Genomic DNA, 27,746 nt, shown 5'->3' on the forward strand with positions numbered 1-27,746 from the left:
CAGAGATGTTGAAAATGAAACAGTACTCCGACTATTCAACTTAGAAAATGAGACTACGACAAGCATTTGTTCTTTTCTATTGCTTTCCACTATGCAAACTCAAAGCTGTAATTCAGTAAAGTTTAGTCAACACAGAGGCGTCATAAAACATAATACCCCCAATATCTTACCATGAGTACGTCTACCTTAGGAATAGCGGAATGGGAGGAGAAAAGACTATAAATGCCTGCCGTCCCCCTGCCCCCATTTGACAATGGTTCATTCCACAGTGGCAGCAAAAGTCCCACTCCATTCCACTGGCAACAAGACTAAGAATCTCCGTCTGGGAGGCGTGATTGCTTTGCATGACTCCTCTCTCCTTAGGTGTTCCTTTTTGTCTCCTCTCTTTGAAACTTGAGAGCACCTGGTCCATCCTGGCACTGTGTTGAGCTTAATCACACATAACCACTCATATTACACTGCACTGCCTGGAACATCCATTCCTGTGTTACTACCTGAAGGCCCCTCCTGTAGGTGAGAGAGAATGCTCCCAGGCTAGCAAAAATGTTCATTTTCACAACTGGAGCCAATTTGCACAAAGGAAAGGCATCACACTGACAAAATATCTTGTGGTTTTCCATTTAGATAGGATGTCCCCTTGAATGAAAAATACCTGATATATAGAAGTTGCAGCAGGTGGGCAGCTTGAGTGCAAAAGCTGAACACCAATGCGGAAGCTGTGCTTTGAGAAACACAGTGTCCTGAAGATGCAGTCTGTCATCTTCTGGAAACAGGGGGCCAAGTCTTCTTCACCCCGTACCACACCCCTACCCCAGTGTTTCACAGAGAACACGCACTGAACGCCTATTACCTGAATGAAGTCAAGAATATCCCAAAGGACTCTAAGCAAAATCAGCTTAGTTGCTGACTCTTCCAAAATGCTCTTTTAAAAAGTCCCAGCAACCAATGCCACTGCAATAGTACCCCAACCTTTTAGTTAAAAGGAGGAGCATGTTGTGACCATTTAGGGGGATCTATTTAGATGACATGCCCTATGTAAGAATATAAAATAGGCAGAAATGAATTTACTCTAAAAGAATTTGAAATAAAATCAGACTATGTATTCCTTTGGTTATAATTAATACACATAATGCCTGGTCATTATGGCACTTTGTTATCTTAAAGGAAAAAAAAAACTGTTTCAGAGAAATTGGAGAACTCTGTTTTACTCCATCAGGGTAAGCTAAACATAAAGACATTGTGCTAAAGCCAATAGTATTCAGTTTTCATTCTGAAAACTGAAAGGTTAAGTTACCTGGGTAGGTTACTACATACAAAGAAGTTAAAAGAATACCAGTGAATTATAGGTGATCACAATGATATTAAAACATCCTAACAAGTAGTGGGGCTCATGAGAAGAGACTCCACTGTCAATCTCTTTACGTTTCCTCAATTAACCAAGGGCTTCCCTTAGCAAATTGAATGCTTTCTTAGGGATGCTGAATTTTATTTTGTGCCACTAAATATTTATCATTTAAATCACCCATACTTGCATATCATGCCCCCTCTGTACTCTGTCCCCCCACCCTACCACCACCAAGACTATAAGCTCTTGGAAGACAGGAACTATCTCTCACTCTCTATAAAGTACACAGTGGCTTGAATGTCATGTCATCTTTAAAGCCTCCTGTGATGACATGTCCTCAGCAGAAGGTTATCTCCCTGCAGCATCCTGCTGTGTTGAGTATCAGCACTAATTCTTTCCCTCAAGATTTTAGCACATTCTCAGTCCTCTAAATATTTTAAGCCCTTGAAAAATTAAAAGAAGCTCTTTCTCACAAAACAGCCGGGATCCACGTCCTAAATAATCAAGACTAAAAGCCAGCCCTGTGTAGACACATATTAATCAAGCTAAATTACAGTATCGCCATTTTTCTTCTAGTGCAATTATCTTTGGCTTTAAGACACAAATGAATCATTTGGGCTCTGAATCTTTTATGGCAAAGAAGTACAGTGTGAGCTAAATGCTCAACATTCTGAGTGTCACAGAACAAGTTCTATAGATATGAATTTGCCCAGTTAATCCTCCTTCATTATGTCCATAAGCTAACAGTGCACATGTAGTCACTGCACATCATTACGGCTCTAGCAGACATGGACATTTGAAATATTAACTTTCCCACAGACTGCAAATCTTCAGTAAGCAGCTCTCAACAATTCATTATACTAATCATATATGTCACCATACTCCTATTAAATATGCATGAGATTAATAAACACCACCCATGTTGCGAACTATCCAACATCATTTTTAATACAATTTATTACCTTTTAGATACTGTAATTATAACGGCACCTGTATGCCACTATAACTGTAAATTTAACCACCTGGCGTTTAAGTAACTAGTACTATATCTAATTCCAATTTTGTTCAATTTCTAACATGCATTCAAGTGAAAATATTTTGTAACACAAAGTATAAAATATTTATAAAGTAAATGTGTTTTATGACATAGGACTATCTAATTTAAAATTGCATAAATAAGAGGTAAATTAACTTACTTAGACTTAGGTATTTTATAGACAAATAATTCAAAATTGAAATTTATCAAGAAATTAGCACACAATATATTAATATCCACAAGAAAAAGTGCAATGTAAAGTAAACTTTGGAATATGATGTCATATTTATAATCTAATATTTTATTAACTTTATAAATTCTATGTTTATGCAAGTTATTACAACAAAGATTAGATTTGATCCAAATAAAAGTAAATATAAAACCTACAGAAAAAGAAAATAAAATTTCAAATGAAGGTGAAAAATACATCATTGACCTTGGATTATGTTATTCTAAACTTTTTAGTTAGTATGGCCACAGATTATTATTTAAGCATAATAATGGAAATAACAGTAATAGTCACAGTTCACATGCACCAAGGGCTTACTTAACTTACTGTGTCAGGCACTGTGAAGAGTGCTTTACATACAAGTCTCATTCAATTTTCATAATAACCCAGTGAAGGAGATATTAATATTATCTGCACTTTACAAATGAGGGAAGTGGAGACTTATACAGATTAAATGACTTACCCAAGGATACAGGGCTTGGCAGGGGAGGGGTCTGACTTCAAGTCTATCCTCCTAACCAGACAGTCAGCACCCAGCTCCCAGCTTTGTACACCACTTCCTTGAATGGCCTTGGGTAAGTCACTGAAGTCTCTAAAGCTCACTTCCTTTAGCTGCAAAATGTGAATATGAATATATTCCAGAATTATTGAGAATGAAATAAGATAGTTCATGAGAAAGTGCTGTGCAATTAATAGAGCTGCATAGTGCTGCTTGTTATGTTATTGATGAAATAAGAAAATAATATGTTGAAAATGAAGAAAAAACTGCCTATTTTGGCTCTTGGTCAAAATCTTCCAACAAAAATGGTACACCTAGGTAAATTTTCCTGGTTGTTTTTCCTTGCTTAACAGAACCTATTAAATAAAGGTAAATATGAATCAATATCTTTATTATACCCTAAGAGATAGATGAGCATTAACAGATTAAGTTAGAAGTGAATAGTTAAGCTAGAGATGCAACTTTGTAGATGGTTACCATGAAAACTATGTTGATATTACCAGATTTGGCCTTTCAAAAAGCTCTTCAAAACTAAGGCTTTTTAAAGTTTCTTTGAGTCATTATCAGGCCCTAGTTTACTATGATCCACATACACATTTTGATTTGTTGCAATATTTAAGTCCTTAAGTCCAGGCAGGCAAAAACAATTCAAACTCTAATAATTTATAATTTTATATAAGTGATATGTTATCATTGGGCTTCTTTTTCCTAAGGGCTTCGTGGCTTAAAAAAATATTTCATATGCATTATGTCAACCAAGATCATAAAATTAGTACAGTTGACCCTTGAACAACGCGGAGGTCTGGGACACCCACCCTCTGCACAGTCAAAAATCCTCCTGTAACTTTACAGTCAGCCCCTGGATTTATGATTCCACATCCATTGATTCAACTAACCACAGATTATATAGTACTGCAGTATGTATTTAGTGAAAAAAAATCTATGTATATGTGGACTTGCGCAGTTCAAACCCGTGTTGTTCAACAGTCAACTGTATTTGAAAATTTGAGATCAGGAAACTGGAATTCACCAAGGTTAATAATGGTAAAAAAAAAAAAAAAAAAAAACACCAAACGTATCTATATATTGGTGGTGTGTTTTAGGGGGGTAGTGTGTATGGGTATACAGATATCTATCAACATGTGATTTTTATGTATCTAGTATGTATCTAGCCTTTCTACCCTTCTTAATGTCTATATTTTTAATGATATAAAGGAAGTATATATAGCCAAAGGATAAAGTAGGAACAAAGGGGCCACATTTTTCCAGTAATTCTGTTATTCATTGTCAAGGTGCTCATGTCATTAGATAGGGAATAAAGGGAAACCTTTATTTGCAGAAGCCCATAAATATTCTATGTCACATTTTCAAACACATTTATTTGATGATTGTAAGTGAGAAAACTGTAAGAGTACATAGAATCTCCAGGTTGCCCCTACCTCCTGGCCGTTCGTGCTCTCCATCAGTGTGTAAGAGCATGGCGATGGGCATCCCTGCATTCTTGGATCTTCCAGCCACAACCACATTTTTTCCAAATGTTTCAATTCCTTAAAACACAGAGTTTGGTTTAAATGAAGAATAAGCAACAAGAAGCAAAGTAAACATCTCAACAGCCAACTGCAGTATTCTTTAAAAACTTCTAATTTAATTTGAATTATTTTGTGGCTTTTCTATAATGTTCCCACATTCACTATTTATAAATATTTCTTTTTATAATTCTTGGATCTGTCATGTTCCCTCTCATTATGGCCTCATTAAAAAACCACAGACATTTTCAAGCTTCCATTAAATTAGTTTTAAACATTAAAATTCATATGAAGTGTTAGAAGAGTGGAGACAAAATATTAACTACTAATCACAAAGCAAGCAAAGTGCAAGGTCAAGATTAATTGGCAATCAAACTTGGAGCAAATCTAGGACAAAATGAAGTGGGGGAAAAAGTATTTTTCACAAAACTCATGCACTTTATTCTATAGGAGAGAAGCACTAAATTTATGGACTTAGAAATTTCTCAAAGATAAAGCTTACAGATTTAACACACTTAATCTCTTTGGGGCATAGTATCTTCATAAGTAAAATGAAAAAATTAGAATTAAGGCTTTTCTAAGTACTAACATTCTAAGAGTATAATTCTAGGATCTGCTTGCCCTTGGAAGTTCTCTCCCTCAGTTAGAAAAGAGAAGATTAGCAGGAGGAGATGCTGCCAAAAATGTAAGAGACAGTGATGAAGGCAGGAGAACTATCGAGGGTCTTTGAGAGCATTATTGAATTTAGAGCACAATTCAAGGGCAAGTGTTTATAATGAAAACCTGGCTCATTAGAGATGGTGCAAAATGTTCGGCACATTTTTTTAAAAATAAACTTATTTTATTTATTTGTTTATAAATTTATTTGGTTGCGTTGGATCTTCGTTGTGGTGCAGGGGCTTCTCATTGCAGTGGCTTCTCTTGTTGCGGAGCACGGGCTCTTAGAGCACAGGCTTCAGTAGTTGTGGCTCGCGGGCTATAGAGCGCAGGCTCAGTAGTTGTGGTGCACAGGCTTAATTGCTCCACGGCATGTGGGATCTTCCCGGACCAGGGCTAGAACCCGAGTCGCCTGCATTGGCAGGCGGATTCTTAACCATTGCACCACCAAGGAAGCCCAGCATATTTTGTTTTTAAAGGTAAGGAAAAACATAATACATTTTGAAAAATGTACATGAAAATACCTTCAGCTTATAGTTTTAGAGTAGGGAGATAAACTTTCTATTTGGAAAATTCACTCCCTGAAAGGTGAAACAGCAGTTTCTTGTAACCTGGCATGTGTTCTTCATTTTATCTTATTTCAAATTATTCTTTGACTTCTGTAACTTTGTATATTCCTGTAGATTGAAGTTTAATGTTTATTTTCTTTCACTCTCTTTCAAGACAATGTGAAAATGCTCATTTTGGTACTTAGCACCCATGTCCCATAGACCAACCTGTTCGTTTGATAATTTCCCAAACAGCACTAGCAGTGGCAGGTATGAGAGAATGCTGATCCAGGCATAGTCTTCCAATGTTAATAATATGAAATCCATCTACGTCTTTTTCCGGGGCAATTCCATTGCATACTGTCCGCTCATCCACGTGGTCTGAAAAGTAAATAAAATTGATTTAGTTTTACAATTGTTATCTATTTGCAAGTCTGGAAAATTAAATTGGAGGGCCTACAGTCACATCACTTATGGTTCAGCTTTAGTTAAGATATAAAATCACTACTCTATTGCTTTTATTGCCATGAAAATAGTAAGCCAAACTGCTCTTGCAATGGCTGTAATTAACTGCTGTAGGAGTATATGCAAGTACAGGGCCAGAAGTGGCTGGCCTGGTAAAAGGGAAAAATCTGTGAAATCAAACAATACCAATGAGATCTGGGAACACTCAGATGATAAGGCTTTGCCTCTATAAGTCTGCATATTTAAATGTATGTTTTTCCTATACAAGATAGTTCCACGAATAGGCTTCTGTTGAATATTGTTAGCATTACAGATTAAAAGGGCTTTGTTAGTGTTAAAAATAGCCATAACATCATTAATGCTTAGCTTCCTCCCAAATGACATAATAGAAAAGCAAACACACACACACACACACACACACACACACACACACACACACACGTACCACACACATCATTTCCCTGAAGCATTATTACATTGAAATCCAAAATATCATTATGGTTTCCTTTATGAAAGGAAAAGAACATAACTTGAGTAATGAACTAATCAAATGAGATACGAGATGCCAATCATCTCATTTTGAAAAGTAATAAGTATAGAAATATAAAATAGGCTCTTAATACTACTCTATGCAGAGTAGCTTAGGGTATCCTAAATCCAACAATTAACCCACATTCCTAAAATACTAAAATAAAGGTATATTTGCTACAGAAAAGTTTCCTTATGTATTATACAATGAATGCCATTTAGAAATAATTTTTTAAAACATTATCAAAGCCCAAGTTCAAACAGTTTTCAAAAGAGACACGTCTTATGTCTCAGATATTTTATATCCTAAAAGTGACACTACTGCCATCTTACTTTAAATAGATCCAATTTGCCATTACTAGGCTACCAAATCATTTACATATATAAAAGTCATAATATGAATCATATTCAATTAGAAATTGGGTCTTTGGAATATCTCTCCAATGACTAGTTTGTCACTTTCAATAATTGTATTCATTCTATAATGTCCTACCAGAGTAAGCCTCCATCTGTTTTCTCTGAAGATAGAAGATGATTATACAAGTTCTAGCAAAATTTTTTTTTAGAATTACATATTTAACTTACTATTTGAGGACAAAAATAGTGGTTCCTTTTTAAATCTGGTTGATTATGATGATGATGATGGTGATGATTCAGTTTTTAGACACCTACCACTCATGCAGACGCTTCATGCCATGGATATTTCTTACAACAAAATCAAAAGCTTTGTAAATAAAAAAAGAAATAACTGTAATTGAACACTCCATTATTGAGTTATGGCTTAAATTAGTTCATTTCTAAATTCAAAATTGGCTACTGTATGTATGGGACAATAATGTATTGAAAGAATTCAACAAAGGTTCTTTTGTAGATTTTGAGAGCCATCCTCTTACCAAATAAGTCTGAACTATATTGAATTTCGCAGTCTACTGGTCTGTGCTGTTTTACTCACTAAAAATAACATTAACTTGTAATGAACAATTCATCTCACACAATAGCTGAAATACTCAGGAAGAAATGTAAGCATCTGAAAATTTGGGGGCAAGCACTAGAAACTGGCAACTATAGACCTGTCCTCTAATGTATTTCTTAAAACTTCAACCCAGATCTTCATTTCAGAACAATTTTATCTTAAGTTAATTATGTAATTTTTGTTTAAAAGACAGATGTGTGGACATATAAAAGGTGTGATGTAGTGAACACATGAAAACTGATTATTAATGTGCTTACTATTTAATCTAAAAGGAAAAAACCTATATGAGTAGATTAAAAATGTTAGGATCATAAAAATCAAGGACACCAATTCATACATCACTTTTATGTAACTCTATGTTATCTCAGGAGTGGATTAAATCTCACATACATCCTTTGCCAGGAAAGATGTACCTTTCATTATGTAATCTACAGTGTATGGAAATAATAGGAGTTAGTATATCTTACATTCAAAGAGTGCTTTATAATGTTCATGTTACCATCACATAGGTTTCCCCTTTGGTCTTCATAGTTACTGAGGGCTAAGATAGAAAAGGTATTATCTTCATTTTAAAGATGAAACTGAAAGATTTTGAGACTCAGCCAATCTCAAACTACTACTTAGAAGAGGGATCCAGAATTAAAATCCACATCCGTTTGTCCTAAAACCAGTTTTTCTTTCTGTGTTATACAGAAATCATAAATATTAATCAGTCTTAAATACCACTCAACAATTAATATCAGCAAGGGCCCCTGCCTCTTCTAATCAAGACATTTTGATCATCCTAAAATATCCCAAGGAATGCACTGTTTCTTCTAGACCTCCAAAAACAACAGTATTTTTGGATTAACTAACATGTATCTAAATACATGCAAAACAGCATCAAACGTTTTATAGCACCTTTTGTTAAATGAGTAAGAGAAATAAATACATTTCATGCTTTTAACTGACTGCTACTGAAAGTCCCCTGATGTCTCATCCCTGGGGCCCATGACTTGAAAAGAAGAAACAATCATGAGCCTCAAAAGCATTAATTTTTTTACAATGGTTATAAAACATTTTTGATTCATAGAATACATTGGCAAACAACTAATCACTTAATACCTTACCCAAATGAACGGGAAAACTGGCATTATTCACTTTGTGAGTGTGTGTTTTTCCCATCTATTTAATATTATGAGAAGTCATTAAATCATGCCAGGAAAAAAAATCATCAAATTGAATTCATAATAATGCAATAGAACAGCTCAGGGAATGTCTTTAGGTACCACACTTTAGAACTACAACGTTGAATATATATTTCTGTGATTTATTTATAACATGTTTAATTGTCTTTGGATAAGTAACAACAACAACAACAAAAAGAAAACAAACAAATTACTGGTTTATTTTCCATCCAAGGTTTTTCACGTTACTGTTCAAAAGTACCTCTTTCCACTTCCCCAATGCCTGTTGGATAAGGGCAAGCTCATGAGCAAATATGTTCTTTAGCTTGATTATATCTTTTGTCCTATACTTCCCTCCCTCCAAGTGCCCCATCCCTTTCCCTACCATCATTATGACACATCCTTACCTCAATTCACACCAATCTGCCCCATCCCCAAGCCCTTAACATTAATTTTTGCATTTCTACGTTCTCGCTCATGATTATTTTTCCATTACTAATTCCTTCCTCCCTGTTGTTTCACATCCTATTTATTCTTCAATATATTGATCCCTTCTCAGCTGTTCCCTCATCACAAAGTGAAATGATAATTTTTATCTCTTCTGGTCCCCACAGAACTACTGTAAAAAGCACTTACCACATTACTTCAGTTAGTTGATCACGTTGGTTAAGTATCTCTCTTACTTACGAGTGTGAGCCTTTTAGGGCACAGACTTTGTCTTATTAAACTGATTCACCCATAGCCTTCTCCAACTCAGTTGATGGCAATTCCATCCTTCTGTGTTATACAGAAATCATCCTTACTTGCCAGAAAAACCTGGAGACATTCTGAACACCTCACTTTCTTTCACACGCAACATCCGATCAATTGAAAAATCTTTTGGTTCTTCCTTCATAACATATCTAGCCCTTCACTATCCTCACCATGTCCACTCTGGTTTGAGTGGCCATTATCTCTCCTGTGAACTCTTGCAACAACTAATTCTCCTAGCTAATTATTTGCTTCTATGTTTGTATCCATATAATCTATTCACAAAATAGCAGAGGTTATTTTTTTCCCACATCTTTATTGGTGTATAATTGCTTTACAATGTTGTGTTAGTTTCTGCTGTACAATAAAGTGAATCAGCTATATGTGTACACATATCCCCATATCTCCTCCCTCTTGCGCTTCCCTCCCACCCTCCCTATTCCATCCCTCTGGGTCATCACAAAGCATCGAGTTGATCTCCCCGTGCTCTGCAGCAGCTTTCCACTAGCCATCCATTTTACAGCTGGTAGTGTATATATGTCCATGCCACTCTCTCACCTCATCCCAGCTTCCCCTTCCCCGCTCCCCCCGCCCATGTCTTCAAGTCTGTGTTCTCTACGTCTGTGTCTTTATTCCTGTCCTGCCACTAGGTTCATCAGTACCACTTTTTTAGATTCCATATATATGCATCAGCATACGGTATTTGTTTTTCTCTTTCTGACTTACTTCACTCTGTATGACATAAGCTAGGTCCATCCAACTCACTACAAATAACTCAATTTCATTCCTTTTTATGGCTGAATAATATTCCATCGAATATGTGTACCACATCTTCTTTATCCATACATCTGTTGAGGGACATTTAGGTTGATTCCATGTCCTGGCTATTGTAAACAGTGCTGCAATGAACATTGGGGTACATGTCTCTTTTTGAATTACGGTTTTCTCAGGGTATATGCCCAGTAGTGGAATTGCTGGGTCATATGGTAGTTCTATTTTTAGGGTTTTATTTTTTTTTTTGCGGTATGCGGGCCTCTCACTGTTGTGGCCTCTCCCATTGCGGAGCACAGGCTCCGGATGCGCAGGCTCAGTGGCCATGGCTCACGGGCCCAGCCGCTCCACGGCATGTGGGATCCTCCCAGACCGGGGCACAAACTTGCATCCCCTGCATCGGCAGGCGGACTCTCAACCACTGCGCCACCAGGGAAGCCCTATTTTTAGTTTTTTAAGGAACCTCCATACTGTTCTCAAATGCATGTCTGCTTACACCACTCTTTTCCTGAAAACCCTGCTCTTCTTGCTATTCCTCTAACATATCAGGTATTTCCCACCTTGGTTATTGCTCTTGTGTCTGCCTGGAGGCTTTTTAAAAAAACCTGCCACTTTGGCTAAATCCCTCTCTTCTTTCAAATCTTTGCTTAATTTCCACATTCTCTGTAAGGACTATTTCGACCACATTATTTTAAAATGTAAGTTCCATGTCTGATAATGTTGAAGTTGTTTACATTGGACCAAACTTCTCACAGGAAACAACTGTAAACATTGGAGAAATTATATTAAAATAGAAGTATCAAGAATGTATCATACAATACAGAGAATATAGCCAATATTTTGTAATAACTGTAAATGGAATGTAAAATTTTTAAATTAAAAAATAAAAACACAGCTATCTGACACTGGAGAGTTACTAGAAGCAGAGAGATTTGGAAGAGAATGGACATCTGAAAGGAATATCACTGTAAGTGTTTCCATTTTGGAGGTTTTTCTAGACAAAGGACAGTTAGAATTTGGATAGAAATCTGCAGTCTTACTTGCTTGAGGAATCAAAGGACAAAGTTTGGGGCTACTACAGAAACTGGAAATTGAAGGGATATACCCAGGAAAAGAGAAAACCACAGAGGGGAGACTCAACTAGTGTCTATAAATTCTTCCCAAATCTCTGACTGACCCCTGAACAACACACACAAGAGGCAAACTCCAAGCAGCCCATCTAACACTAAGAGAACTAAACAGAATGCAGTTGTGGCTCACCAAGGGCAAAGCAAAGCTTGAAGTCCTCAATATGACAGGCATTCACACACACACAAAAAATTTACAGTTAACATTATACTTAATAATGGAATACTGAACCTTTTCCCCAAGATCAGAAGGTGGCAAGGGTGTCCACCCCCACCATTTCTATTCAGCATTTTATTGGAGATCCTAGCTGGTGTAATAAGGAAAATAAAGAGTTCTAAAGATCAGAAAGGAAGAAGTAAAACTCTCTAGCCACTCTAATGGTTGTTTATGCAGAATATTCTAAAGAATATACAAAACAACAAAACAAAAAATAAATAAAGTGAATTTAGCAAAATCACAGAATACCAAGTCAATATACAAAAGAAATCAATTGTATTTCCGTATAGAAGCAGCAAATACTAAAAAATGAAATTTAAATAATTCTATTTACAAAAACTCACAGATCAGAAAATTCTTAGGAGTAAATTTTAAAATTGGGGGCATGATTTTTATAATGAAAACTACAAAATGTTGCTGACAGATGACCTAAATAAATGGAGGGTGTACCATATTCATGGATTGGAAGACTCAATAATATTTAAGATGTCAATTCTTCCAATTTGACCTATAGATTCAATGTAATCTCAACCACAGTCCTATGAGGTATTTTTGGTAGAAGTTGACAAACTGATTCTAAAATTTATATGGCTATGCAAAGGACTTAGAATATCTAAAGAAATCTTGAAAATGAGCAAAAAGGACTTACAATACCTGACTTTAAGACTTGCTACAAAGCTACAGTAATCAAGACAGTGTAGTGCTAGTGTACGGATAGACAAGTAGATCAATGGAACAGAATAGAAAGCCCAACTTTAGACTAACACTTATACAGTTATTTGACTTTTTACAAAGTTGCCAAAAGCAATTCAATGGGAAAAAGAAAGTCTTTTCAGCAATTAATACTTGAACAATTTGATAGCCATATAGAAAAAAACCAAACTGAGCCACAATCCCTACTTCATACTGTGAAGGAGAAAATTTGCCACACAAAAATGTATCTCTTTGGCATGAGGATTTCATTTTACCTCCCCCTTAGCTGCCTAAAGAATTTAGATAAAAGAACTGTTCCCAGAATAGAGATATCACCAGAGATAATCTGCAAAGAATATGCGCTAGGTTGCTGGGGGAAACTCTAGGCAGGACCTAGAAATCAGAATCCACTCTGTGCCCCATTATCTCTTCATGGCCCAGCAAATATTTGTCTACTAAACATTTGCTTTTCCATCTCCAGGTGAATTGCCTGCCCCCCCTTTGAAGTCCGAAGCCTAGCTGCTAAAAGAAGACGGGGAATGTAAGGAAAAATGTGCATGTTTGGAGTACTTTATTTGTCTGTCACAGAAAAAAGCAGATCTAAAATAGGGATTAACAGAATTTTAAAAATTTCAGAAGGGCTGGGAAGGGCTCTCTGAGCCAGTGGCATTTAAGCTAAGACATGAAGGTTGGGAAGAAGTCAGCCCCCGTATGTTTGAAAGATAACCAATGTAGTTAAGAGGTCAAAGGCTAAACCCTATTCAAGTGATAAAATGTGCATTATTCTAGCATGTCCTTTGTATAATAAATACTATAAAATAAAAATATAACATCCCTGAATATCCCCCGAACATCCCAATCCTCTTTACCATGCTCTACTTTTTCTTTTTTCCCATAGCATATCAACTTCTAATAGATATACAGTAATTACTTACTTATTGTGTTTATTTTTTGTTGTCTGTCTCTCCTACTACTCAGCAAGGGCAGAACTTTCTGTCTTCTTTTTTTTTTCATTGATGTATTCCTAGCACAAAGTACAGTGCTTGGAAATTTGTTGAATAAATGACTACAATTACCTTTGATTTATAAATGAAGAAGCTGAGACAAATTAGTGGAAACCTGCAGACAATTAGAATAGACTAATATGAGGAAAAGATGTCTGATCTTTCTACAACCTCTGACATCCATCTTTTTCAAATACAATGAAAACCAAAATGGCTTTCATTAAAATTTTGATTTGTCAATAGCTGCATCTACATTATTAGATATTTGGCACTTTTATATCCTCTGATATAAATTTAATGTAAACGATTCATGTCTGTTTGTTTTTCATTTATTTCTTCCTTTCAAGACTTGAAAAATAAGAAATCTCAGGCAAAGCTTTAGGCTGATACATTAAAGTCCACACTCTGAACAAGTGTAGACAAGGCCTCTGAAAATTCACTCATTTATTCACTCAATAAATATTTATGTATTTATAATATTTAAATATTTATTGTCTACCATGTGCTTTGCACTGTTCTAAGGATTTAGGATATATAAGCTAACCAAACAAACAAAACTATTAACCTCTGGAGCTTACATTCTAAAGAAATAAAGATCTGCCTAATCAAATTATTTAGCTGCAGCCTCTTAATGAGTTAATTATTTTCTAGGAGTAAATGAGAGATATACTTTTGGAAGCTGTGTTCACTGTTCTCAACTCAATACATAAGTTACACCCTCTGGGTTCTACATCAATGTTTCAAGACAGAAAATACTTATTAGGTCTTACCACTTACCCAATATCATTTTAGAACTGTTTCATCATCAAGGACAAAAAGGGAATGGGAAGTGACTATTATCTCACTGTATTACTCTACCCCCAAACCTGAGAAAACAGAGCTTGGAGGTGGAGTGGGAGGTGTTCTCTAGGTCAGAAAGGGGTGGATCTGGCCCTTTACCCTTCCTTAGCCTCTTTCTCCTATAGCCACGAAACTACAAGGACATCCCTAGGCAGGCTTACTTCATAGGCTATTAAAAAAAGTTAATGAAGTGGGAACCTACACATCACGTGAAGGTTGCTACCTTTGGCCCTTAGAGTTTCTTGAGTCATATGAAGAGTACATGGAGATCCAAAAATTGCCTTATTTTTCAGAAGTAGTGTTGAAGACACCCTGTTTATTAAGCCCTTGGATTCCCAGACACTATACACTGTGACTTCTGTCAAATACATTGTACTAAACTTGAAGCAGTGTCTATTCCATAGAGGAAACAGTTGGATAAGTGAGCATGTCTATTCTGATGAGCTTCTTTTACACAAAAGGGAAAAGAAGAGATGCTGTGTTTTAGGGACTTGCTTGCAAACTTCTCAAGGACAATGAGTCTCAAATTGTTTTCTAACTACCCCTTTCCCCTAGTGACTATCACAGACACATATATAGGAATAGATTGGATTCTAGGTAAATATTTTTTGAACTGGTAAATAAACAAAGAGCGTCAGAGAGCAATAATACAAATACTTCTCTTGAAAGACTTTCTACAAAGAAATACCCAGATGTTTCAAAGGGCCTTTTGATTTTGGTAAATTCTTTATCAAAGCTGAACGCACTCAAAAATACATGAAGATATCATGATAAAGAAAAGAGAAAAATATGAAAAAGAAAAGAAGTAACTATTGTTGATCCAAGAAATTCCAGATTTTGAAGATACTTTGAAAAGTAAATAATCTCAAGTTACATGATATAGTATGTTTATGATAGCAACTGCTCAAAAAGACGTAATTATATAGATCTGAGTGACTAAAATAACTCTTGGGATGGTTTCCATCTGGAAATGAATAGGAAGAGACACATATGGTTACAGGGACCTACCAATCCCACTGATAGGTAAATCATATCAAAATGATTTACCCAGCTTTCAGTATAAATCATTAAACTTTTTTTTTTTTTTAATCACTGCTTGCCTGAGGCTGCCATCATGTGGTTTTCATAAACCACAGCAGGAGAATTTTCCATTTTGTTCCCCCACATCCCCACATAAATTCTCTGATAGAAATGTTACCAATGAGAAAATTTTTTAAGTAGATAAATGATATTGTGGGGATGCCTTTGTAACTATGTTAACACTAAAATGTTAGAAAGGATTTGAATAAAATATTGTTTAAAATCTGGACCTTTTTCTCTGCATAAACCCTAAATGCATAAATTGGTTGAATGGATTGTGACACAATCTCAATGTTAGTCCAAGCACAATCGAATTTTAAATTATTAATTAGTTATTTTTCATAATAAGCTAGATATATGCAAATCCACCACCCCAAACAAAAGTTATGGACTTGACAATAGTCTATATTTAATCATATATTTCGCCCATGAACCCACCTCATTTCCTGCTCCAGCCTTAGGTAAACTTCATCCTGCATCCTGTGCTTATCATTCCCTTGACTTCCTTTCCATATAGTTTTATTGCATTTATTTGTATTCCTAATAGATTTTTTTAAACAGCTTTAGTTAAGAATATTTGAATGTAATAGACTGCACGTATTTAAAGTGTACAATTTGATAGGCTTTGACATATGTATATACTTGTGAAACCATCACCACAATCAACATAATGAACATATACACCACCCTGAAATTTCCACAGGCCCCTTTTCCTCATCCTTTCCTCTCTCCCTTTCCTGTCCCCTCACCTCCAACTACTTGTAACCACTTGCTATGGGCTGAATTGTGTCCCCCCAAAATTCATATGTTGAATCCCCCAACCCCTAATGTAATGATATGTAATTAGGTTTACATGAAGTCATCAGGGTGGGGCCCTCATGACGGGATTAGTGCCCTTATAAGAAGAGACACCAGAGAGCTTGCTCTCTTTGCCATGTGCAGACACAGAAAGAAGGGGTTGTCTGTCTGAAAGCCAGGAAGAAAGCTCTCACCAACCCGACCATGCTGGCACCCTGATCTCAGACAGGCTCCAGAACTGTGAGAAAATAAATTTTTGTTATTTAAGGCAGCCAGTCTATGATATTTTGGTATAGCAGCCCAAGCAGACTAATAACCACTGATCTGCTTTCTGTCACTATACATCGGTTTGTATTACATAAAATTTTATATAAATAGAACCACAGAGTACGTACTCTTATTTGTATGGATAATTTCACTCAGCATAATTATCTTGATATTCACCCAAGCTGGAGTTCGCATCAATATTTCATTCCTTTTTTTACTGCTGGGTAATAGTCCATTGTATAGATAAACCACAGTTAATATCTATTCACCTGTTGATGCCTATTTGAGTTGTTTATAGCTTTTGGCTATTGCAAATCATACTTCTATGAACATGCATATACAAGTCTTTATATTGACACATATATCTTTTTTCTTTAAGTAAATACATAGACATGGAATGGATGGACCATATAATAAATATATATATGTAAATTGTTAGGACACTGCCAAACTATTTTTCAAAGTGTACCATTTTGCATTCCTACTGGCAACACATCCTCACCAATATATGGTATTGTCAGTTGTAGTTCTAATATCAGCCATTCTAATAGGTGTGTAGTAGTATCTTATTATAGTTTCCCTAATGACTACAGATGTTGAGTATCTACTTATGTCCTTATTTATCATTTGTATTTCTTCTTTGGTTAAGTATCTGTTCAAATCTTTTAATGATTTTTGGTATTTATCCTGTTTGGTGTTCTTTATGGTTTGGTGTCTGTTATTAATTTTGAAAAGTTTTAGCCATTATTACTTCAAATATCTCTTTTGCCCTGTTCTCTCTTCTCCTGGTATTCCAACTGTGTGTATGTTACACCTTTTGAAAATGTCCTATAGTTCTTGGAAGTTTTCTTCTGTCTTTTTTGTTTTCCTCTCTGCATTTCAATTTGAGAAGTTTCTACTTATATATTCTCAAGCTTACTGATTCTTTTCTTGGCCATGTCCAGTCTACAATTGAGACCATCAATGCAATTTCCATTTTTGTTAAAGTGCTTTTGATTTCAGCATTTTTTGAATCTTTCTTAGAATTTCCATCTCTCTGCTTTCATTACCCATCTGTTCTTGCATATTGTCTACTTTTTCCACCAGAGCCCTTAATATATTAATCATAGTTATCTTAAATTTCCTAATAACTCCAAAATCTGTGTCAGATATGAATCTGGTTCTGATGCTTTTTGGTTTCTTCAGACTGTTTTTCTTTGCCTTTTGGCATGTCTTGTCATTTTTTTGTTGAAAGCTACATCCAAGACTAGGGCCCCCAGGAGTTTCTCATTCTTATGCTAGTACACACTTTACTTCCAGAAATTCATCAAAATTCCCAATTCCATTGTTTCCATCAGTTTATGGTTCCAGTAGCTTCTGTACAGGTAAATAGACCTTGGTTGCAACTTTCTGGATATTCTTATCTCTCCAGATATTGGTATGGTGGTTTGCCCTGCAACCTCAGTTCTCTGATGGGTCAAGAAAAGTATTGATTTTGTTTGTTCAGTTTTTTCTTGCTTTAAGGACAAGAGGATTTATGTTATTCTGGCTAGAGTTGGGCTTTGTTTAATTGGGTTGTTTTCATTTTCTTGATCTTGATTTTTGAGAGCGCTTCATATATTCCACATATACATATGTTATCAAATATATGCTCTGCAAATATTTTCTTGTCTGCCTTATCTTCTCATTCTTTTAATAGTATCTTTTGAAGAGCAGAAGTTGTATTTTATTTTTTTTAACATCTTTATTGAAGTATAATGCCTTTACAATGGTGTGTTAGTTTCTGCTTTATAACAAAGTGAATCAGCTATATATATACATATATCCCCATATCCCCTCCCTCTTGTGTCTCCCTCCCACCTTCCCTATCCCACCCCTCTAGGTGGTCACAAAGCACCCAGCTGATCTCCCTGTGCTATGCGGCTGCTTCCCACTAGCTATTTTACATTTGGTAGTGTACATATGTCCATGCCACTCTCTCACTTCTTCCCAGCTTACCCTTCCCCCTCCCCGTGTCCTCAAGACCGTTCTCTACCTCTGTGTCTTTATTCCTGTCCTGCCCCTAGGTTCTTCAGAACCTTTTTGTTTTTTTTTAGATTCCATATATATGTGTTAGCATACAGTATTTGTTTTTCTCCTTCTGACTTACTTCACTCTGTATAATAGTTTCTAGGTCCATCCACCTCACTACAAATAACTCAATTTCATTTCTTTTTATGGTTGAGTAATATTCCATTGTATACATGTGCCATATCTTCTTTAGTCATTCATCTGTCAATGGATGCTTAGATTGCTTCCATGTCCTGGCTATTGTAAATAGTGCTGCAATGAACATTGTGGTACATGACTCTTTTTGAGCTATCATTTTCTCAGCATATATGCCCAGTAGTGGGATTGTTGTGTCATGTGGTTTTAAATTTTGATGAAATCTAATTTATCAAGTTCTTGTTTCGTATCCATATGCAATCCAATTGTTCCAGCACCATTATTGAAAAGCACATCATTTCTGCACTAATTTGTCTTTCCACCTTTGTCAAAAATTAGTTGTTAATATAGGTGTGGATCTATTTGTAGACTTCCAATTTTTGCCCATTGATGTTTCTCTATCCTGATTCCAATACCACTCTGTCTTGATTACTGTAGCTTTATAATTAGTCTTTTTAACAAATTTTAATTGAGGTATAAATGACATATAACATTATATTAGTTTTAGATGTACAACATAATGATTCAATATTTATATATATTACAAAATAATCACCACAATAAGTCTAGTTAACATCCCTCACCACATATGGTCACAATTTTTTTTTCTTATGATGAGGACTTTTAAGATGTACTTTCTTAAGAACTTTCAAATATGCCATACAGTACTATTAATCTTAGTCACTGTGCTGTGCATTGCATTGCCATGACATTTATTTGATAACTGAAAGTTTGTATCCTTTGATTTTGAGACGTTTGATTAGTCTTAAAATCAGGAAGTATTACTCTTTCAACAATATTACTCATTTTCAAAGCTGTTTTAATTATTCTAGGTACTTTGCATTTCAATAGGAATTTGACAATCAGTTTATCAACTGCTACAAAAAAGTATGCTGGGATTTTAATTGGGACTGCCTTGAATCTTCAAATTAATTTGAAGATAACTGACATCTTAACAATATTTAGTCTTCCAACCCATGAACACAATATATTGATTTATTTAGGTCTTCTTTAATTTCTCTCAGGAATGTTCTGTAGTTTTCAATGCACAGGTTCTCACATCTTTTGTCAAATTTATGCCTGAAGATTTCACATTTTTGATGCTATTTTAAAAGTCTCTTTTCATCTTAGTATCTGATATTTGATGCTAATACATAGAATGGAGATTGATATTTGCATATTAATCTTGTATCTTCCAACCTTGTTAAACTCATTTATTAGTATTAGTAGCTTTTTATTTTTCTAGATTCCATTGGATTTTCTACACAGACAATCATGTTATCTGCTTTTTATTTTCTTTTCCTTGCCTTGCCTTCTGTGTTGGTTAGAATCTCCAAGAATAGACATGATAAGAATGGACATTCTTGATTTCTTCCTGATCATAAGAGGAAAATATTGTCTTTCATAATGAACTATGATGTTATCTGTGAATTTTTTATATGTGTCCCTTATCAGCTTGAGGAAGTTCCCTTTTATTATTATTATATGACAGCTTTTTATCAGGAATCAATGAACTTTACCAAAAAATTAATCTATTTATTGAGATAATCATATGATTTTCCATTTTTAGTTTGTTAATGTGGTGAAATACATTGTTTGATTTTCTAATGTTAAACCAATGTTGCATTCCTGTAATAAAAGTCATGATGAATTTTGGTCACGATGAATGATACTTTTTACATATTGTTGGATTTTATTTGTTAAATTTTGTTAATACCTTTTTAATTTATGTTCATGAAAGATTCTGTTCTGTGGTTTTCCTTTCTTGTAATGTCTTTGCCTGTTTTTTGGTATCAGAGTAATGGTGGTCTCATATAATGACTTAGGAAGTATTTCTTCCTCTTTAATATTATTTTTTCTTTAAATATTTGGTAGACTTCGCTAGTAAAGCCATCTGAACATGGAGCTTTCTTTGTTGAATAGATTTTCACTACAAAGTCAATTTTTTAATAAGAGTTATTCAGGTTATCTATTTCTTTTCTTTCTTTCTTTCTTTTTTTTTTGTGGTACACAGGCCTCTCACTGTTGTGGCTTCTCCCGTAGTGGAACACAGGCTCCGGATGCATAGGCTCAGCGGCCATGGCTCACGGGCCTAGCTGCTCCGCGGCATGTGGGATCTTCCCAGACCGGGGCACGAACCTGTGTCCCCTGCATCGGCAGGCGGACTCCCAACCACTGCGCCACGAGGGGAGCCCCCTATTTCTTTTTGAGTGCACTTTGGCAGTGTGTATCTTTCAAGAAAGTAGTCCATTTCCTCTAATTTGCCAAATTAACTGGCATAAAGTTGTCTGACATATTCCCTTTTATCCTTTTAATATTTGTAAAATCTATAGTGATGTTATTTTTCTCATTCCTGATATTGGTAATTTGTATCTTCCTTTTTCCCTGATAATCTAGCTTTCATTATTTTCTTCATTATTTTTTTGTTTTCTATTTCATTAATTTCTGCCCTGATCTTTATTATTTCCTTTCTTGTCCTTACTTTGTCTTTAACTTGCTCTTCTTTTTCTAGTATCTTAAGGTGGGAGCTGAGGTTATTGATGTGGGACCTTTCTTCTTTTCTAAGATAGGTGTTTAGTGCTATATATTTCCTCCTAAGTAATTTTTAGTGGCATACCATAAATTTTGGTATGTTTTATTTTCATTGAAAAGTTAAAAGTGATTTCTAACTTCCCTTTTATTTTCTTACTTGACACATGGGTTATTTAGATGTTCTTTAGTTTCCAAATATTTGGGAATTTTCCAGATATTTTTCTGCTAGTGATTTTTAATCTAACTCCATTGTGGTGAGGGAAAATGCTTTAGGTAATGTAAATCCTTCTATATTTGAGATTTGTTTTATAGCCTAGAATATGTTATCTCTTGGTAAATGTTCTATGTGAACTTGAAAAAAAATGTGTATTCTGTTGTTTGCAGGTAGAGTGTTCTGTAAATGTCGATTAGATCAAATTGGATGACATTCTACTTCAAATCTTTGTTCTTACTGATTTTCTCTCCACTTGTTCTCTCAGTTATTGAGAAAGAGGTACTAAAATCTATTATTATAATTTTGGATTTGTCTATTTTCCTTACAATTCTATTAGTTTTGTTAATGCTTTCTTCTTAGGTATGTAAACAATTGAGGTTGCTATTTCTGCTTGATAAACTGACTCCTTTATTGCTGTGGAATGACCTTCTTTATTCCTGGTAGTATCCATTGCTCTGAAATATACTTTGCCTGCTATTAACATAACCACTCCAGCTTTCTTTTGATTTATGTTAATATAGTGTGTCTTTTACATCCTTTTTCCTTTAACCTCTCTGGATCCTTATACTTAAAATTTATTTTCTGTAGGCACCATATAGTTGGGTCTTGTTTTTCATTCAATCTGACAACCTCTGACATCTAATTGGATTATATACAACGTTACATTTATGTGATTAAATCTATCATTTCCCCATTTTCTTTCTTCCTTTAGAATAATTTGAACATTTTTAATTATTGGATGTTATCTCTTTTACTGGCTTATTATCTATAACTCTTTGCTGTGTGGGTTTTTTTTTAGCAGTTGCTTGTGATTTTATAGTACGCAGCTTTAACTTATTTCAGTCTACCCTCAAGTGATATATCACTTCACATACAGCATAAGAATCTAACAATGATGTCCTATCATTTCTTCCTTTCTGACTTTTGTGCTATTGTTGTACATGTTGCAAACCACACATTAAATTGTTTTTTATTTTGGGATAAATACCAATTATATTCTAAAATTATATGACTAATAAGAAAAATGTCAGATATACTTACTCATGTAGCTACCATTTCCATTGTTCTTCATTCCTTTCGCTAGATACATATTTTCATTTGGTATCATTTCTTTCGGCCTGAAGGACTTCCATTTTTTATAGTGTGGGTGTGCTGTTGATTGTTTTCAGCTCTGTCTGGATTCTACTCTTCCTAAATGTCTAAAAAATGCTTTTTTGCCTTTGGTTTTTAAAGATATTTTCACTGAGTATAGAATTCATGATCAATAGTTTTTTTTTCCTTCAGTACTTTAAAAATCAAGGTGTTCCACTGTCTTCTTGCTTACATTGTTTTTGACAAGAAATCTATTTCCTTCCTTTTGTTTCTCTGTATATAATGTGACATTTTCCCCCCTCTTGTTCCTTGAAAAATTTTTTCTATCACACTGCTTTGAACAATTTGATTTTTGTGTTTTAGGTATAGTTTTTTCATATTTTATGGGCTTGGAGTTCGTTGAGCTTCTTAGATCTGTGTGTTTATAGTTTTCATCACATTTGTGTTTGTGTGTGTGTGTGTCTTTTAATCTGAAATCCCAATCATTTATGAAAGGATACTTATTTCTTACTCACGTAAGCCTCTGTTAAGAATCCCACTTCCTTTCTTCTCATAACTGGCAATCATCTATAACACGTAGCTTTCATGATAACTGCAACAAAAGGGGGAGAGGGGATGGGGGCCACATAGCTTTTAACCATCTCAGTCCAGAAGTGGCTCAAAAAAGTCACTTTCCCTCACAGTCCAGTAACCAGAAGTGACATGGCCCCAACCTAGGAGAAGTTGGGAAATGTAAGGGAATATGTGGATATTTGGAGTACTTTGTTTGTCTGCCATAGAAAAAAGCAGATCTAACATAGGAATTGACAGAATTAAAGTAATTTTAGAAGGTATGAGCTGGGAAAGGCTCTCTGAGCCAGTGGCATTTAAGCTAAGGCCTAAAAGTTGGAAAGAAGTCAGTCCCAGTATGTTTGAAAGATAATCAACGTAGTTAAGAGGTCAGAGGCTAAAGTCCTATTCAAGTAATAAAATGTACATTATCCTAGCCTGTCCTTTGTATAGTAAATACTATCACTTAGGAAGCCTTCAAGGGTATGGGGGTATAAGATCCTCACCAAATCCTGATCAGTGACAGAACTTACACACTACTCTCTTAGATGTAGAAGAATAGGTAGAAGGATGAACCTTCAATGACACACATACACACAAAGCAATAGCTGTGAAACTATAGGGTTCATTCATTCCAGCAATAACATTCACTAAGAGTCTACCATGATGCAAGGTGGAATAAAAATGTTGACTCCAATTCCCCCTGCTTTGATGTAACTAATAGCCTAGTGGAAGAAACATATTACTAAAAAGCAATGAAATACTCTATGTGGAATCATTTTTCTCCATAAAGAAAGGGGGGGAGCTATAACAAAGGTCAAGTCTAATTTAGAAATTATTTAGAAATAAACAGAAAAGAAGCTCTACAAAAACTGAGGAGTCCAGAGTGATGAAAATTTCCCATTCTGGTCAAGAACATTAAAAATAGAGTAAAAAGTATTCTGCATACATAAATTCCATAAGCTCTCAAGAAGAGCAATTATAGCAAGACCTTTTTTCTCCAAATGAAGAATCAAGTTTTAGACAAATATACATATCTACATGCACTAGTTAGGTCAATACCCACATTTTTATGCCTACTAAATTCTAGAAAATTTTGTCTTTGTTGTATCTACACTGTGAATTCTCACTTTTCTTATTCGCCCTCTCCATATTTAATCCTTTAATCCTGTATTTCATTCTGATTTCTCTGTTCAATCCTCTTACATAAATTGGAAGATGTTAATCCTCAAAGGCTTCAAACTAGATAGATGAAGAGAAATATTTGAAAAACTATTTTAGAAAAAGATAAGATAGAATAAGTTTTCCCATTCTACCTAATAATTTTGTTCCCAGAAATAGATGAGAGGTCGATTTCTTAGAAAGCAAGAAAATACAAAAAGGTGATTAAGCACCTCTCTTGGTGCTTGACTTGCAGTCTCAGTTGTGGGACTGTGATTATGATTGAAAGAATACTATAATTGGGTCTCCTGGTTTTTCTCTGCTACTCACTTGTTGTGACCTTACACAAGTTTCTCAGTTCAGTTTCCTTAACTATAAACCACAGATCAAAAAAAATGTACCTACTGTTAAGGGTTGTTCTGAGTGTTAAACGATTTCTTGTATATAAAGCACTTTATAACAATGTCTGGCAATAATACATGATAAAAATCGCCATTACTAATACTAGTAATAGTTATCATGGAGCAGTTGTAAAAAACCACATTAAAATTTAATTGAGTGATTGCTGTTTTCTAGACTTACATCTGAATGCTTTCATATAATTCATATAATTTAAACCCTTTTAAACCAAATTCACCCTGTACCAAGTACCACCCTACAACAAACATTTATAGCAAATTTCCAGTGTGCTTCAAGCTTGTGGACATTATCATTTCCCTGTCATTGCTTTAGTCCAAAAAGAATGTCACTGGTTCCCAAGTTTTAAAGACCATTATTCCACCTTATTTTTAACACTACAAACTGACACATACTTGTGGAAAGGGAATGTTGCCTGCCATTCCAGTCAACAACAAATGTTGCCCACCATCAAGCTATCAACCACTGTAGTCACACCACCCCCTGCCTGACAGTGTACCCTGAGGGTAATTCAGGATGGAGAAAACCAGGAAATATTCTGTGTTCTGGATACTGACCCTAGATAGTTAAGATGCATATCTAAGGAATAATTTCAATGAGCCCAGACTCTTGCATCTTCCCATACATAGAAAATCACTAAAATCATTAACTTGAGATGTCTGTTTTTTGTGATTAGTAGTAATCTTCTGATGTTCAACTACCTTTTTTTTTTTTTTTTTTCAGAAAAAACTCCTAGATATCCTAGCTCCTTCCTTACTTCTTTGGAGTAGTTTCTCAGAGCTACAGTCCTCAGTAATATCCCCAAATAAAACTTAACTCTCAACTTTTAGAGTGTGCATTTTTCTTCAGTTGACATACTCTACAAATGATATTTAATATAAGTTTAATAGATGTACCTCAATAAAAGCTAAGAGCAAATAATACGTAATTAGGAGAAAAATATGTACAACACAAATAGCAGACATCATTCTGGCCTTGACAAAACGATCACTTATTGATACTGATAGAATCTATGCACAGTTAGGAAAGGAGTAGGGAAGCATCCACATATGATTGTTTCATCTCTCCCTAGATGTAGGACCAGTTGCAGGACAAACAGTCAGACCATGTGACTGTGGACACACAATTTTATCCTGAGTACTTTCAATCTGGACCAAAGTCACACAGCTCCTGAACAAAAGCATGGGCTTAAGCCTGTGATAGATTCATTACCATCAAATAGGACAGAATTCTCTCTCATTTCTTTGCTTTCTTACCCAAATGAGATGCATGAAAACTGCTTGCACATTCTGTTTAATCCTTATGCAAGCTTGTATTCCAACACCAGAATTATAATTCTAATTTGGAATTTCTTTTGCTCAACATAGTGCCCTAATTGTGAAAAATAATTTCCGACTTCGAATCATGAAATAACTTGGAATCCAGATTATTAACAAAATGATGGAAAATTGGAGATGTAATTGACTAGAATCATTTCATTAGTTCATTTGCTCATTGTTTCATTATAACAATCTTATAAGACATGTACCAGAGAGAGGCTATTTCAATCCACTTGCACATAGCCAACTGTTGGGGCTCAGGGCAGGCCATGCCAAAATACGCTTCAATGGCATACTAATTGTTTTGAATTGGTTACTTAAGAAAGAGCCATTGTAAGAGGGACACTCTGACCCTCCTCTCTGTCTCCTTGAAAGTAGGAAATAAATCTCTCATGAAAGATGCACTCCTTGCATCTGAAGGTAGGACACCCTGATTTCCAAAGATAGGGAATTTGGGGCGAGAAACTTATATAAACAAAACTTGTTACTCCTTTAGTTTACCATCCCAAACTCAAACTCTGCTTAGATTCTTCACTAATTAAGCACCCAAAGCCTAATTTTCTTTGTCCTGTGAATTCCTCACAAATTTATTGTTTGTTTGTCTAAAAAGTATAAAAGCTTCCTGCTTTGGCCACTTCCTAGGTCCCATGACTGTGGGACCTCCATGTGCATAGGTTAAAGTTTATTTCTTTTTCTCCTGTTAATCTGTCTTGTGTAGTAGTCCAGTCACAGAACTCAAGAGAGATAGAGGGGAAATTTGCCCTTCCCCAACACAACCTATCAAAATGACTAATGAGTTCCACGTCTTCTTAAAGCATGCAGGTTGATGCCCAGGGCTTGCTGAAAGAATATCAGAATGTAATTAATAAACTACTCCTGCACCTACCAGTAGAGTTTAATGATAATCAAGAGACAAGTGTGTGTATTTCTCAACCTGTTTTTGCCAGTTCTTTCACAGTAAATTATGTGATTTAATTAAAACAGTACAAACAAACAGTTGTTATGTCTATGAAGACTAAGTTGAATGTTCTCAAAAGACTTGAGAATTAAAAAGAATTAGTAATGACTTAGATAAGGACAAGACAACCATGAACACTGGGAAACACTTTAAAAATATAGATGGGGGGCTTCCTTGGTGGTGCAGTGGTTAAGAATCCGCCTGCCAATGTAGGGGACACGGGTTCAAGCCTTGGTCCAGGAAGATCCCACATGCCGCGGACCAACTAATCCCGTGAGCCACAACTACTGAAGCCCACACGCCTAGAGCCCTTGCTCTGCAACAAGAGAAGCCACTGCAATGAGAAGTCTGCACACTGCAACAAAGAGTAGCCCCCGCTCGCTGCAATTAGAGAAAGTCTGCGCTCAGCAGTGAAGACCCAATGCAGCCAAAAATAAATAAAAATAAATTAAAAAATATATATAGATAGATGAATTTTCACTTAGTTTTATCTCAAACTGAAAATTATAGGCAGTGATTCATAGGTATTATTAATGCCAGAAGATAACACAAAATTCCAAACAGTAGGTTCAATAGAGACTTGGATCTTGTAGGGAAGCACAATTTGCCACCCCAAAATGTCTCTTTGGCATGAGGATTATTTTAGGCTGATTATTTTTAAGAAACAGAAGACTCAGTAAGTCTGTGTTTTTACCTCCCCATTAGCTGCCTGAAGAATTTAGATAAAGGACCTATTCCTAGAACAGAGGTATCTCCAGAAATATCTGCAAAGAAAATGGACTAGTTGTGTTGGGGGAAACC

The 27,746-nt window shown here is 35.3% G+C and overlaps 1 protein-coding gene across 7 annotated transcripts in view; it reads right to left on the reverse strand.

Annotated features, from left to right (window-relative positions):
* Nucleotides 1–27,746, reverse strand: part of MTHFD2L (methylenetetrahydrofolate dehydrogenase (NADP+ dependent) 2 like) — a 147,701-nt gene that overhangs the window by 98,304 nt on the left and 21,651 nt on the right. For 5 of the 7 annotated variants that reach the window (XR_009540296.1, XR_009540297.1, XM_060148040.1 and 2 more), the window contains 2 exons: nucleotides 6,069–6,221; nucleotides 4,549–4,656 (listed from right to left, as the gene is read on the reverse strand). Coding sequence is in view for 5 of the 7 variants with exons in the window: in XM_060148040.1 (XP_060004023.1) it covers nucleotides 4,549–4,656; nucleotides 6,069–6,221 (261 nt within the window). In the remaining 2 variants the exon portion in view is untranslated. Of the gene's footprint in view, nucleotides 1–4,548; nucleotides 4,657–6,068; nucleotides 6,222–23,056; nucleotides 23,134–27,746 lie in introns of all 7 variants that reach the window. The other 2 variants (XM_060148041.1, XM_060148037.1) reach the window with 2 other exon arrangements.

Source organism: Lagenorhynchus albirostris, chromosome 4, assembly GCF_949774975.1.
Source record: "Lagenorhynchus albirostris chromosome 4, mLagAlb1.1, whole genome shotgun sequence".
In the NCBI taxonomy this organism is placed as follows: Eukaryota; Metazoa; Chordata; class Mammalia; order Artiodactyla; family Delphinidae; genus Lagenorhynchus; species Lagenorhynchus albirostris.